Source organism: Silurus aristotelis (genome assembly GCF_946808225.1).
Source record: "Silurus aristotelis genome assembly, chromosome: 11".
In the NCBI taxonomy this organism is placed as follows: domain Eukaryota; kingdom Metazoa; phylum Chordata; class Actinopteri; order Siluriformes; family Siluridae; genus Silurus; species Silurus aristotelis.
This window is the reverse complement of record NC_139584.1, coordinates 24,098,340-24,112,583: the sequence shown is the minus strand read 5'-3', so window position 1 is coordinate 24,112,583 and position 14,244 is coordinate 24,098,340. Positions and strand designations below refer to the sequence as shown.

The 14,244-nt window shown below is 37.7% G+C and overlaps 1 protein-coding gene across 3 annotated transcripts; it reads left to right on the top strand.

Moving 5' to 3' along the window:
- The first annotated feature begins 969 nt into the window (after positions 1-969).
- dpp9 (dipeptidyl-peptidase 9) lies at positions 970-14,200 on the top strand. 3 transcript variants are annotated; one of them, XM_083554661.1, is made up of 21 exons: positions 970-1,348; positions 3,353-3,443; positions 3,520-3,758; positions 4,020-4,132; positions 5,174-5,347; positions 5,448-5,619; positions 5,828-5,938; positions 6,054-6,182; positions 6,642-6,703; positions 7,984-8,084; positions 8,203-8,380; positions 9,703-9,862; positions 9,969-10,048; positions 10,165-10,317; positions 10,693-10,828; positions 10,986-11,131; positions 11,299-11,445; positions 11,575-11,727; positions 11,927-12,069; positions 12,750-12,861; positions 13,470-14,200. In XM_083554661.1, exons 2-21 carry the CDS (start codon positions 3,388-3,390, stop codon positions 13,560-13,562), a joined length of 2,658 nt encoding a protein of 885 aa, XP_083410787.1. In that variant the 5' UTR covers positions 970-1,348; positions 3,353-3,387; the 3' UTR covers positions 13,563-14,200. The 3 variants fall into 3 exon arrangements, with proteins under 3 accessions (XP_083410787.1, XP_083410788.1, XP_083410789.1); XM_083554662.1 differs by having other exon boundaries at positions 1,012-1,348; positions 5,451-5,619; XM_083554663.1 differs by lacking the exons at positions 9,703-9,862; positions 9,969-10,048; positions 10,165-10,317; ... (5 more) ...; positions 12,750-12,861; positions 13,470-14,200 and having other exon boundaries at positions 1,199-1,348; positions 5,451-5,619; positions 7,984-8,111; positions 8,203-8,339.
- The last annotated feature ends 44 nt before the right edge of the window (positions 14,201-14,244 follow it).

Here is a 14,244-nt window from a genome sequence, read left to right as displayed (position 1 = left end):
CTTATTATTATTCTTGTAATAATATTAGATATTATTCTTTTAATATTTATTTTTTCATTTTATTTGTATTATTCTTATAATACTTGTACTTTTACATCTAACATAATGCACATATGGCATTAAAACAAGTAAATGGGTAAAAGATTGAGATTTTTATTGTGATAAATATCATATCAATATTATAGTGTAGCACAAGTAGTGCAATAGAGGTACAATAAGCATAGCCACCATGAGTTTACACCTGCTGACAAGGATCCTAATGGCTCCAGGGAAGAAGTTGTCTGAGCCAATATGAATATGCAGTTACGCATCAGAAGTGCTTGAGAAGAAGAAGTGGGGAGAACAGGGAGTGATGGGCATGAACTGGGGGAGAGGAGTTCATAAATATAGAGTTGTTTTGCTCTTCATCAAGGTGTATTAAAGATCCTGTGTGCTCAGATTGCTAAACATTAGTGTTGTGCATAGAGTCAAAGCTTGTGCACTGTAAAAAGATGTTTATGTTCACTCCAAACTCTCTCTGAGGATGCTGATGGTAGTCATGGACCAGAACAGGGAGTCTGACAACCAAATGACAAGGGCTTTAAAGTAAAAATCATGTTTGTTTGTTAGTTTTTTTGTCAGATAGTACTAGCAGTAGTAAATGATAAATTAAGTAAATAAAATGATGATTATTATTATTATTATTATATCGTTGTTATTATTATTATCATTATGCTTATTTTTACTATTATAGGTTGTCATTAATAATTATTTACAGCAACAATAAAAACAACAATAATAATAATAATAATAATAATAAGAAGAAGAAGAAGAAGAAGAAGAAGAAGAAGAAGAAGAAGAAGAATTAGAAAAGTCTATATGAATTTTATTTACAAATATCCAAAATTACCGCGTTACTCTACGTCACATCCTCTATAATTCACTCTCTTTGTACATATTAATAAATGTCGCCATCTTGTGGTCACATGTGGTCACTTGTTGTCGCTCGGTCAGGTCACGTGACCGTCGTTCAATCTTGTATACTGCGCACTGTTTACAACACTACACACCTGCGAGGACAGATACTCTCGTAATGCTCAATATTAGTACAAAAAAGGCTTAGAAATTATTATAATTTTTTTTTTACATAATCCTTTTTTAATCCACGCTTTCGCGTTGACGCAAAACAGGAAGTGTTTTGTCGTAAACCGGTCCTCCCGGAAGTGAGGATGGTCTTGGATGTCTGTTCCTGTTTTCGTGAGCGCCTGTGCTTTGTGTTGTTCACAGGCTATGGAGACTGCAATAAACCGGAAAATCGCTTAAAGAACCAGCAGGTCACAGATGAGAGAGATTTTTTAAGGGTATCCCTGTAAGTAGCTCGTTGCGGAATGACTGAAAGAGAGAGAGTCCGATCCCTAAACAGTCATTTCATTCTCACTTTTTTTTGTTATTGGGGCCGACGGGGGAGAGAGAAGCGAGTACATCTACAGATCGTTAATGATGCTAACGTCCTGTACACCAGTCATTCATAAAATCCACGCACAGACCATTGTCTGAATCTGTTCCGGAAAAGATAACAATCTTGCTCATTGTAAATGCGTGATCTTTGTATGGATCGTTGATTGATTCGCTTTACAACAATGGCAGCCTGCTTCCTTACAGCCACAGCCTGCTATTTCACTATACTTACATAGCTATCATTAGCTAGCTTTTTACATGGTGAGATTAGCTTGATATTGTCTTCAGCCAAATGACTGGCAGGACTGCGGCGCTCTTAGGATCAATATATCCTTCCAACACACCAAAAAATGGCTGAATTAGCATTTAATATCTATAATCAATTAGTGTTATATTAGTGCTAGTTTGCTCTCGGGTTCATCCTAATGCTAGTAACCTCGATTTAAATAGTGTTCCTTTTTCTTTGTCTTTTTTTTCCCTTCAAAAATGATTGTAGGGAAATGAAATAAGCAAAAGCAAGACCCTTAACCACACCTGTGCTTTTTTTGTACACAGCTACTCACTTTCGCCACTTAGCGTTGGGGCAGTTAGCTTCCCCGGCTAGCCGCTTTAGCTTGCCTAGTCATTGCCTGTCATGTTAGCACTAAAAAAAAAACCCAGCCTTTTAAATTGGTATTTAGCAAAACCACCTGTCAAACATGTGAGCGCTTTTTACTCGGTGCCCATGAACTCATGAGCCTGGACATGGCAGGATTATATGTCGGTAGGTCGGACGGCTAAGCTTTAGCTAGCGAGTCTGTGTAAGACCTGATAGCTTGTCCACCCGTCTGTATTTGTTTTAATTTATTTAATTAACGGTCTATATTACTTCAGAATTTTTCAAAATGTAATTTTTTTCTTAATAACTTTCAAATAATATGATTGAACATTTGTATAATAGCGGAATAATTAGCGGTTAGTCAAATGTATCCAGCCTGACTAGCCTGCTACATGTCACCGGTGTGGTCAAGTCCAGTTATTTAAAGTAACAACTTCCTGTCTAAAAGATATACTTTTAGACTGATAAATCATTATGATTTTATTATTATTTTTAATTATTGTTAAAAGTATGTTAAGAGAGCTATATATACACATTCACATTTTTCGAAATTTTTGCTACATATATACAAAAATAAAAAAAAATAAAATGTTAATTATATTATAATATTAATTATAAAATATTCGTGTACAGTTAGAAATATTTGATCAATTATTTGTATCCTTATTTGTAACTGTAGCCTGGACAGTTTTAATTTAGATGTCTTGTGAAACCCGTTCGTGTTAGAAAATATATTTAAAAAGCAAATGATCCAGCTTTTGTAAACCAATGGCTTTTGCTGACTCAGTCATTTAAAACGTGTAGCTTTCTTCATGGCTGAACATTCCCCATGTGTGTGATGTATTTGTGAGGATGCCTGAGGCCTCACTAAGTTGGTTGCTTTACAGTAAGTGTACCTTCACAGCTACTTCAGAGCTCAGAGTGGAGTCTGAGACGTTTATCCAGTATTTAGTGGGTTTGGGATCTTTACATATATATATATATATATATATATATATATATATATATATATATATATATATATATATATATATATACACGTTTCATATGACAGTGGAGGAGATTGATATCATACGGGTATCAGGGATCATCAGGAATGCCATAGTGCCATTTCACTGGCAAGATAATATGTAAACGGTGTTCGTGTTGGGTTATTAACTTGCGTAATAAGCGATCAGAAGCATCTTTTGTGGGTTTTGTGTAGAAATGTTAGTAACTGATGGCAAAAGAAAGCCTTGTGCATCTCAGTGCTCGCATAAGTGAAGTGCGTTGGCAGTGAAGCATAACCTTAACCCAATGTCCCTTATTTTTGTGCAGGTTGCCAGATCTTGTGGAGGCTTGTGTGCCAGTTAATGTATAGAGTAAAAAGGGTGAAACTTGAAGACGAAAACGAAGGAAGTTGGAAAAGGTATTAACAAAAGAATTTATAATACGGTATAATCAGTGGGTTTTTTCTTAATTTGACTGACTGTTTTTGTGTTCAGTTTTGCAGCTGTCAAGATGACCGCGGTAGACGACCTTTCAGACAGCACCGAAGTGGTGGAGATGGAAGACGTACCCTCGCAGTTTTTCGTGGAAAAGCACTCGTGGGACGGCCTGCGCGAGATCATCCACGGAAGTCGGAAATACTCTGGAATGATCATCAACAAGGCGCCCCACGACTTCCAGTTTGTTCAGAAAAACGACGAATTTAGCCCTCATTCCCATCGGCTGTACTATCTTGGTAATCTTTCTCTTGAATCATAGAGAGAGAGGGTATAACTCAGAATATGCTGAAGGGATCAATCATTAATTTCAGCTCGCAGTAGGAATTATTCCCTGATGACTAATTTAAGGCAACATAATAGATGCAGGGTGCTTTAACATTTAATATACATTATATATATAAAATATATATAAACTATAATTTATAAATATACATTACTAACATCACTATTTGTTGATTAATTATTCTACTCTGTCTGGTTCTGTTTCTATGGTTTAGGTATGCCCTATGGGAGCAGGGAAAACTCATTATTGTACTCTGAAATTCCAAAGAAGATCAGAAAAGAAGCTCTTCTGGTTTTATCCTGGAAGCAGATGTTAGATCATTTTCAGGTAATTTACTTCCTGATAGCTGCCTTTCATTCTCAGGTACATCAAGGTTTGGCATGAATAGTTCGTGCTGCAACGACCAATGACTTTATTGTTTTTTATACAAAAGCACTTGAAATCAGTCATTTTCTAGTACATTCACATTCTTCTACGCATATATCATGTGATCATGTTAAAATAGAAAATTGTATATGCAAATTAGTCTATGGCATCATCTAGTATCAGATCGCGAAACCAAGAAATTCTTCCAGCAGTCCTCAATATGATCTTTTTTGCATTTGTGTACAAGGTCTGCTTTGGTGAATGTCCATTTTAACAATGGAAAATAATTCAAGATAATGTATAATTATGTAGTAAGGAGAAAAGTATAAACACTAATTACACTATTTGTGTGCACTGGAACCCTTTACCTAAATGTATGTTGTAACGTATAATTAATATTTAAGGTGTATTTATCAAAATGTAGATATTTTCTGAATAACAGGCCTGTTTGTGTGCAAGTAGCATATGCGCATAAAGGTTATGGTCCTACTCTCATATCTCATGGCATATTTTTATTGCTAATTTTTATATCACCACTAAAACACACCAGATGCATTTTGAATTATTTTGGTTTGATTTATTTATCAATGAGTGATTTGTTCACAATGGAAACCATGCTGTAATTAAAGATGACTAATACATTCTTACCAGGTTGACTACTAAAGTAAGGGAATAGTCTTAAATACATTCGACTTTTAGTTGAGGTCAGAGTGCGGTTTAATTCTTTAACCACTTTTGGTCTTTAAAAATCTCAAAAACAACAAAATCTCTAGATGTTTGTTTTCCCCTGTCATCCAATTTAAACCTTGTGATTCTTGATTCTTGGCGCTACCAAAAAAGGTTGTTTTATTTGCAACAGCATTTATAACAAGCGCTTCTGCATGAGTCTCACTTGGAGTTCTCTCTTTTTTTTTTTTCCCCTATTTATTTATCAATCAATTTCCACACAACCAGCAGAGAATCTGTAATTTTGTGTTGTTCTTTTGTGTGTCTTTTGCACAGGCAACTCCTCAGCATGGTGTGTACTCTCGGGAGGAGGAGCTCCTTCGCGAGAGAAAGCGTCTCGGTGTGTTCGGCATCACGTCCTACGACTACCATGCGCAAAGCGGCCTTTTCCTCTTCCAAGCTAGTAACAGCCTTTTCTATTGCCACGACGGTGGCCATAACGGCTTCATTGTGAGTCGTCGCAATATTTCGTCATTCCTCGCTTTCTGTACAACCGTGCTGTAACAGTATAACGTTATTTTTACTCTGTTATAAATTGCTACCTGTTCAGCAGGCAGCGCCCATGAAGCCTGTAGAGATTAAGACCCAGTGCTCAGGGATTCGCATGGACCCCAAGATCTGCCCGGGCGACCCCAGTTTTATCGCCTTCGTTAACAACAATGACCTGTGGGTGACTAATTTTGAAACCAGAGAGGAGCGAAGGCTGACTTTTTGTCATAAAGGTGAGCTAAATTTTGCAGCCTGGATAACCACACATTTAAACTTGCCTATATGGAATCATTTTAAAGTGACAGTAGCACCATGCAAGTACAGTTCCTAATGGAAATAGTTTTGTCATCGATAATCACTCCGTAGTGCTCATATACGTGTTAATAAAACAATATAAACATCTGTTCTGATTAATCGCTTTCATTTCATTTTTCGGTGTAGGCTTAAATAATGTAAAGGATGACCCAAAGTCGGCGGGTGTCGCGACCTTTGTGATTCAGGAGGAGTTTGACCGTTTTACCGGTTACTGGTGGTGTCCAACTGTTTCTGAAGGTTTGTTTGAGAATTCACTTTCACAAAGTTTAATAAAAGTAGTAGCAGTCTCTTTAGTGTTTGTCTTTATTGAATGAAAGACACATTAGCTTTTATCTTTCTGCACTTGCTTTAGCTGCAGATGGCGGGAAAATCGTGCAGCTGCTCTATGAGGAGGTGGATGAGTCTGAGGTTGAGATCATTCATGTGCCTTCCCCAGCATTGGAGGAGCGCAAAGCAGATGTCTACAGATACCCGCGCACTGGTAATTCTTTATATTATACACCATATATTGGAGAGAATCAGTACTGTATTGTGTTTAAAATTTAACAACCTTTGAGAATATTTCCATATAACTAATACAATGTCAATGCTGTGATAGTTTGTCAGCTGGGGAACATTGTGCAAAAGTCATAGATTAAGGTCAACTAGCAAGGGAACAAGAAATAATTGGAACACTTAGCAGGTCTTTGTGTTCATTTTATTTAAACCAAGCTAACTTTTATTATATTGTTTAATCAATGCAGATATCCAGTAAACTTTAAGATTCTCTGTGGCACAATATGTGGATGGGGAGTAAAATGCAATCTTTTTTGTTGTTGTTTTCTCTAATCAGAATTAGATTAATATAATAACTCATGCACCTGCATTTACTGTCTTTTTTGTGCTGAACTAATTAGTACTTTTATAGTGCACTTATTCCATTTTTTCCCCTCAATTTAAGGGAGTAAAAACCCCCAGATCAGTTTAAAACTGGTAGAAATTCGAACCGATGCGGGTGGCGAGGTGAGTATCGAGTTCCCTTCTTTGTTTCATTTTAATTTAAAGATGGGGTTTCGGTTATACACAGACGGCACACACACATTTGTTTTCTTAGACATTTTGACATTCTTTATTGCCAGGCAGCTCTGCTAGCTGGCCAGTGGCTACTTATAGAGAAGTTATTACCAATATATGCCAATTTGGGGGATTGACTGCATGAACACAACAATTGTTATTCTCTGGGATTTATTACAGTGGTGTATGCGCATTATGGAAGGATATTCGGGACAATATTCAAAAAGAATTGCAAATTGTATTTCCATATGTGGAAATAAATTGTGATCATTTAAACTCAAATCTGCACTGAAAGCTGTCAATCAAGTGTCAGGGGTGGGGCATGTTTGTGTTGGGAAGTGACATCACTCACAGGGGAAATGCCAGTAATTGATGATTTTGCTGAATGTTTTAAACATTGGAGGTAGTCTGTGAAATTATGGACATTATGATGCTCAGAGCAAATTGAAGACAGTTCATACTCTACATGGAATAAGTTACATAGTTTTCATAAATGCATAAGCAATTGACCTTTCGCAATAACCCGCCCTTCTTAGCTACTGTTGCTATGTCCGACAAGCCATGCTGCTATGACAAGTAGGCCTGTCAATCAAGCCTTTTGCCACGGGTCAGTCATAACGTCCTCCCAAAATTTCACGGATTACCTCCAATGTTTAAAACATTCCGCGAAATCGTCTATTACTGGCATTCTCCCTGTTGGCCGTCAACTGTGAGTGACGTCACTTTCCAGTACAAACATGCCCAATAATATAGTCCCACCCCTGACACTTGATTGACAGCTTTTAGAGTAAGGCTTTGGAAATTAAAATGCAAGAGGAAGTGTGATTCTATTTGAGTTTTGGCAGGGTACATACGTGACTCAGTACAAAGTGAAAAAGCAAACGTGGTAATTAATATTGCTATTTAAATATGACAAGGTCATAACTTGTAAGACAGAAAATACAGTTGCAAATGGACTTCGCTTTTCCATTTGAAATTAGGCAGTCGCTGTGCGTTCGTGAAAACGCAAACGTGAATGCAGGGTTTGCATTTGGATTATGTCACAATTTGTGCGTCCGCATATGGATAACAAATACAATTTGCAATTCCTTTTGAATATTGTCCGGAATATCCTTCCATAGTGCACAGTTGATGAATCTGAGGTGAGATGAGAACGGAAATTTGCAGAGAGAATTAAAACTGTATTAAATTGCATTTAACTTGTACCACCTGTTTGCTTTGGGTCTCAGATTGTGAGCACACAAAACAAGGAGCTTGTTCTGCCTTTCACCACTCTCTTTCCTGGAGCTGAGTACATTGCACGGGCCGGCTGGACAAGAGATGGCAAATAGTACGTTGCCAACACAATGTTTTCCGGGTACTAAAATTAAATAACGTGGGCAGTATGGAGTACTTTCTGTCCTCTGTTTTGACATATAAACTGATGACGTTACTTTGTGTCGTGGCAGCGCTTGGGCAGTGTTGCTGGATCGCAGTCAGCAGAAGCTGCAGCTGGTTTTACTGCCTGCAGCTCTGTTTCTGTCTGTGAGCCAAGAGGATCCACAGTGGGAGGAGCATGTGGCAGCCATGCCTGAAGGAGTACAGCCCTTCATTATTTACGAGGAGCTGACAGATATCTGGATCAATGTAAGCACAGTTATATGTTTCAATGGTAATGTGGGTGGGTTTTGTTTTACTTGTGAAATTTACTAGTTTATTTGGAGCACACTGGCATTTTTATGCATCCTATATAAAAGCGTAATCTGACAGTGAGTGGATGTTCTCCACACTTGGTGCATGCAAAGTTGCTAATAAATCAAGCCATCACAGGTGGGGATTTATTATGGCAAAGTTTTTAGGCTTCACTATAAAATAAGATGACTTAATTTGCTCTATCAGGGTTTCCACAGGGTCTAAAGTCTTTTTTAGATTTAAAAATCAAAACTTTAGGACTTAAAAAAAACAAAAGCAGGTCTTAATTTTCCGACGTCTATGAAATGCTCTCGCAGCATGCTTTTGTTTTACGACTACAAATGAGACCAACATGCAAAAGCCAATCAGCTTTCTGTTATTGGCGGAAATCTCTCATGGATTGTACCACAGTCGTAAAATAGATTCAATTTTTCAGCGATGGGGGAGTGCATGCTTAGAGAAACTTGCCTTTAAACAATTAAATATAGGACTTGGGTAAGGTTGCTAACAACGTATTTGTCTGTGTTTGATGTCGTAATAAAGGCCTTAAATTTGACTTTGTGAGACCCGCAGAAACCCTGTTTACTCAAATTAGTATATTGCATGCCAGGGTCTCTATTTTTCCTTAAGTTTTTGGTACAGTTCTGGAAATATTTGAGCTTTGAACACTCATCCTTGGATCTTTGGTGTGTTTGATGACTCTAAAGCAAGTTTCACTCTTGCTTCATCTGATAAAGTGTCATGTGCTCATCCCGAGACTCTTATTCAAAACATCCTTTCAACACACTCCGCTCTTTTTGACTTTATAGTATACAAATGGAGAAGAGCAGTGAGCCTTTCTACTACTGTCCTACACTACTGTCTGTATCATGTGACGGTACTCTCCTACTGTCACATAATTAGGCATCTATATGTTTGTTGTATTTCTGTTAAGGTACTTTTGTGACAGTATCTTCTGCTATACAAATAAAAATGGAATAGCGTATAATAAGAATAATGCTTTTGAGAGTGTGTGTGTGTGTGTGTGTGTGTGTGTGTGTGTGTGTGTGTGTGTGTGTGTGTGTGTGTGTGTGTGTGTGTGTTTATATTGTTGACTTGAATGCTAAAGAAGTCGGCAGGTGTGAATCTTCTTAAGAGGACATTCAGTGAGTCACGGCTGTTAAGTGTGTCACAGAAGATATTTTGAAAAAAGGAAACACAGGGAACCCTGCTGGAGTTGCAAAAATCTTAGTTTGGCTGATACATTTTTTTATTTTTCCTTCCCTTTTTAAAAACAGGTCCACGATATATTCTATCCTTTTATTCAAACAAATAATGATGAGCTCACCTTCCTGTGGGTGAATGAGTCAAAGACAGGCTTTTGCCATTTGTACAAAGTAACAAGCCTTCTCCAGCCCAGTTGCCACCAGTGGAGTCGGAACTCCAGTCCTTCTGAAGGTACATTTTTACAGTTACGTTTGCTTTGCTTGTAAGATTATATAAATATTTTTAGCTATAACATTATATATATATTTTTTTTTTGTGTGACATTTTATTCCCCTAGATGATTTCAAATGTCAAATAAAAGAAGAGTTGACCGTAACCAGTGGAGAATGGGAGGTGCTAGCTAGACATGGGTCAAAGGTCAGTTGTGTAGCCCCCAAATGCTATTGATATCTATGAAGTGCTGCTTGATTAATAGTTTCTCACACTTTAGTTTGTGTATCTGCTTCGATTCCTTTTATTCTTTTTCTTTTTAGATCTGGGTAAATGAAGAGACAAAGTTGGTGTATTTCCAAGGCACCAAAGACACACCCCTGGAGCATCACCTGTACGTAGTAAGCTATGAGTCTCCAGGAGACATTGTCCGACTGACAAAGCCAGGCTTCTCACATAGCTGTTCTATTAGCCAGGTAAGTTTCAGGAACAGTTTGGGATGAGTTTTAATGGGATAGTTAGATTTTTTTTTTTGTGTGTATGTGTAGCATTAGTTCTCTACAAGTGTCCTTTATTTTCAGTTCATGCTGTTTAACTTGAGCACAGACTCGCATTATTTGCTGACAAGAATCTTCAAGTCTGCAGCATAGAAGAATGTAAATCAGACTGATCGAATAAGTGAATCCACATTTAATCCACATTTATTTTCATTGACTATGCAGAGAAATCTAGAAGCTATACGACCAAAAGCAGTCAATAAAATGAAAATGTCCAAATATTATTTATTTTTTTTACCTTCTCCTTGGGATTTTATTTATTTTTTCAAATTATTTATTTATTTTCTTTTGCAGAACTTTGACATGTTCATCAGCCATTATAGCAATGTGAGCACTCCTCCCTGTGTTCATGTCTACAAGCTGGTTGGTTCTGACAGCGACCCTTTACACAAAGAGCCCGAGTTTTGGGCCAGCATGATGGAAGCAGCAGGTACGGACGACGAAGCGTCAATTTTGCTGCTATAAACGGTGTCATTTTGTGATTGCTTTACTGGATAATCCCTCCCCCCAGCCTTAAACTCATCAATATTAGGGTTCAGACGTTTGTTTAGTTTAAGGTAGTTTGCTTGCTTGTTTGTTTTCCGAAGGTTGCCCAGCGGATTACGTTCCGCCCGAGATATTTAGCTTTCCTGCAAAGTCTGGTTTTGACCTCTATGGCATGCTGTACAAACCACACAACTTGAAGCCAGGCAAAAAACACCCTGCCATCCTGTTTGTGTATGGTGGCCCTCAGGTTGGTTTGCTATTATGCTGTTGTTAAAGGTGCAGTCAATTTGTTTTTGTTTTTTTAATGAATGCCCCTGATGCTATGAGTTTTTTTTTTTTTTTTTTTTTTTTTTTTTTTTTTTTTTTTTTTTCTCCAGTTTTTTTAAATCAAAGAAAATGTTTTGCTTTTCCCAGGTACAGTTAGTGAACAACTCCTACAAGGGAGTGAAGTATTTGCGTCTGAACACTTTAGCATCTCTAGGCTATGCGGTGGTCGTCATTGATGGAAGAGGCTCATGCCAGAGGGGACTGAACTTCGAGGGAGCTCTGAAAAACAAAATGGTGCGTCCAAATAATTGTTAGAAAAAATATATATAACTTCTCGTTAATACTGTCCTATCAGTTCATGCCAGGGCTACACTGTGGGGGGAAAATCTAATCTGATCAATTGTATCTTTCTTTTGTCTTCAGGGTCAGGTGGAGATCGAGGACCAAGTGGAAGGTCTTCAGCATGTAGCTGACAAGTACAAATTTATAGACTTAAGTCGTGTGGCAATTCACGGCTGGTCTTATGGAGGATTCCTGTCCCTCATGGGCCTCATTCGCCGTCCTAACGTGTTCAAGGTGAGAGCCGTGTCCAGCCTTGTGCAGGCTGTGGAATGCTTCCTGTTAAAAACATACCATATGTACATCACCCAAAATTAGACTGTTTGAGTGAATTCTTTTGTGAACATCACCTGATTCCACTGCAATTGTATCTTTCAAAAAGAATTTAATCTGTAGGATTGTAACAACAAGCTAATCTAAAGTCTTGTTTGTTTAGGTGGCTATAGCCGGCGCTCCAGTGACTGTGTGGATGGCGTATGACACTGGCTACACAGAGCGCTACATGGACGTGCCGGAAAACAACCAGCAGGGCTATGAAGCAGGTTCTGTGGCTCTGCATGTTGACAAACTTCCAAATGAGTGAGTTCTGACAATGGAAGCACACGTCTATCAACTGTTCTGAGAGAAAAAAATAAAATAATAATAAATAAATAATAGTTCAAAAGTGGAACCATAACTGATTAATGTTTTAGGATGAGGAGATGTGATATAAAGTCCCGTACTATTTAAACACTAAAGTAATACCATACAAAGCAATTGAATTTTTTTTTTACTTTTGCAAAGCAGGGCTGTGTAACAGAGGAAAGTGCTTTTCACAACATACGGACAGCCTTTATCACATGTGTTTGATTCACCACCCCGAATAAATAATAATACCTGCGAGTAAATAAATCCGATTTAAGCTTTGTTTAACAGCTGCGCTTTAAAAAAAAAGTCATGATTGAAGTTATTACTTTCCTATATTCCTGTTACACCCATGAATATTTACATTAATGCTATTAATCACTTTTCTGATTGAGAGGTAGCGTGGTTCCAGCCTCAGCATGAACAAGCTGCCACTGTGGGGCCTTTAACTCTTTCTTCTCCAGGGGCACTTGTATCATGTCTGACCCTGCACTCTGATCCCATCTTTCTAGCAAGCTGGGATATGCGAAGAAAGAATTTCCCTGGAATGTAATGACAAGTAAAAAGCCTCTTTCTTTCTTTCTTTCTTTCTTTCTTTCTTTCTTTCTTTCTTTCTTTCTTTCTTTCTTTTTCAGGCCAAACCGATTACTCATCTTACATGGGTTCCTCGATGAGAACGTGCACTTTTTCCACACCAACTTCCTGGTGTCTCAGCTTATTCGTGCAGGAAAGCCGTATCAGTTACAGGTTTGCTTTTTTTCAATAAATTACTGCAAAGTTTTTTCATCTAAATCAAATGAATGATTTTTATATTTTATATTCCTAGAATTAGTCTTTATCAAGCCAGTCGATTTCATTATAACACTCTTTTTGAAGGTTTGCAGGAAATACATTGATATTTCTGTAGTAACAGGGATTTAAATGGTGGTTACATAAACAAACGCTCAGAAATGTCTTATGTAATATATAATCTTAGTTAAATATTGAATATTTATGGAAGGAATTTTAAGTGTCAGCGACGGGACAGAATCTGTATTGATTTTAAATCGAGAGTGGTCAAAAGAGGGGCTGGTGAAGGAATATCGGTTTATACCTAAAGCAAAAGCATCTGCGTTTGTAAACGTTCCACATGTTAGACAATGAACTTGTGTGGTAACTGCTTCATTTCAGGGCGCTTTGCGTTAATCCATCCTTAACTGTTGTTTTTCTGTAAAAGATTTAATTCTGCTTCTCATAAATGAATTTATTGTTGAAACTTTGTGCCCCCTAGAAATATTCAACATGTGAAACCTGTCCCAAATCAAACTCGATCAATTCCTTCAACATTACACCAAAATTCTTGCTTTTCTTCTCAGATCTATCCCAACGAGAGGCACAGCATCCGCTGCCCGGAGTCCGGCGAGCACTACGAGATCATGCTGCTACACTTCCTCCAGCAAAATCTCTGATAGGAGCTGCAATTTGCTGAGATTGTCTCCAGTCTTCACCCACTTCCACTCAACTAATCCCAGTCCACCACCTCCGAACAGCTGAGAGTGGAACTCGTTTCCCTAAAATTTCATTCATCCATTTTTTTTTTTTCTGGGGACTCTGACCCAGGAAAAGATGTGTTCCCAAAATTTTGAGCATGTCGGCAGTTTTAGCAGATCTGAAAACGACGTTTGAGGGTGAGGGAGGGGGTTTACGACACCCTTTCAACAAAAGGAACCGTGTAACTCATCAACCGCTAAAGCTATGTTTTTTGTTTTTTTGATTTTGTAAATTATGTGCCACATCTAGGTAACGTATCTCCCCTCCATTCACTCCCCTTCTAAATTTAAAGAAGCTGCCAATTTTGTTTTTTATTTTCTTCCTAGTGGCCTAACAGACATTTTTCTTTTCCTCTCCCCTCACATACGGAGAAACCTCTTATCTCCGGGTTAACACATCATTTTAACTTAAAGCTCTTTTGTTCTATAAATACACTTGTGGTAATGTGCAACCTGGATAATGATGTGGCTTTTGCATAAAGACACCTCACACTACTACATACGATTCCTATTTTAAGTGTGTATTATTAAAGGAACATATTTTTTATGAATTCCAACTCTTTCATAAGTTGTGTAATTATGTACAAACACATTACATAAC

What these genes read in the sequence shown, in the direction of transcription:
- dpp9 (XM_083554661.1), top strand. Translation starts at nt 3,388, where the DNA reads ATGTATAGAGTAAAAAGGGTGAAACTTGAAGACGAAAACGAAGGAAGT. An exon ending in GCTGACTTTTTGTCATAAAG is followed by an intron (nt 5,620 to 5,827) that starts GTGAGCTAAATT and finishes TTTTCGGTGTAG; the next exon opens with GCTTAAATAATGTAAAGGAT. An exon ending in GTTGACAAACTTCCAAATGA is followed by an intron (nt 12,070 to 12,749) that starts GTGAGTTCTGAC and finishes TTTCTTTTTCAG; the next exon opens with GCCAAACCGATTACTCATCT.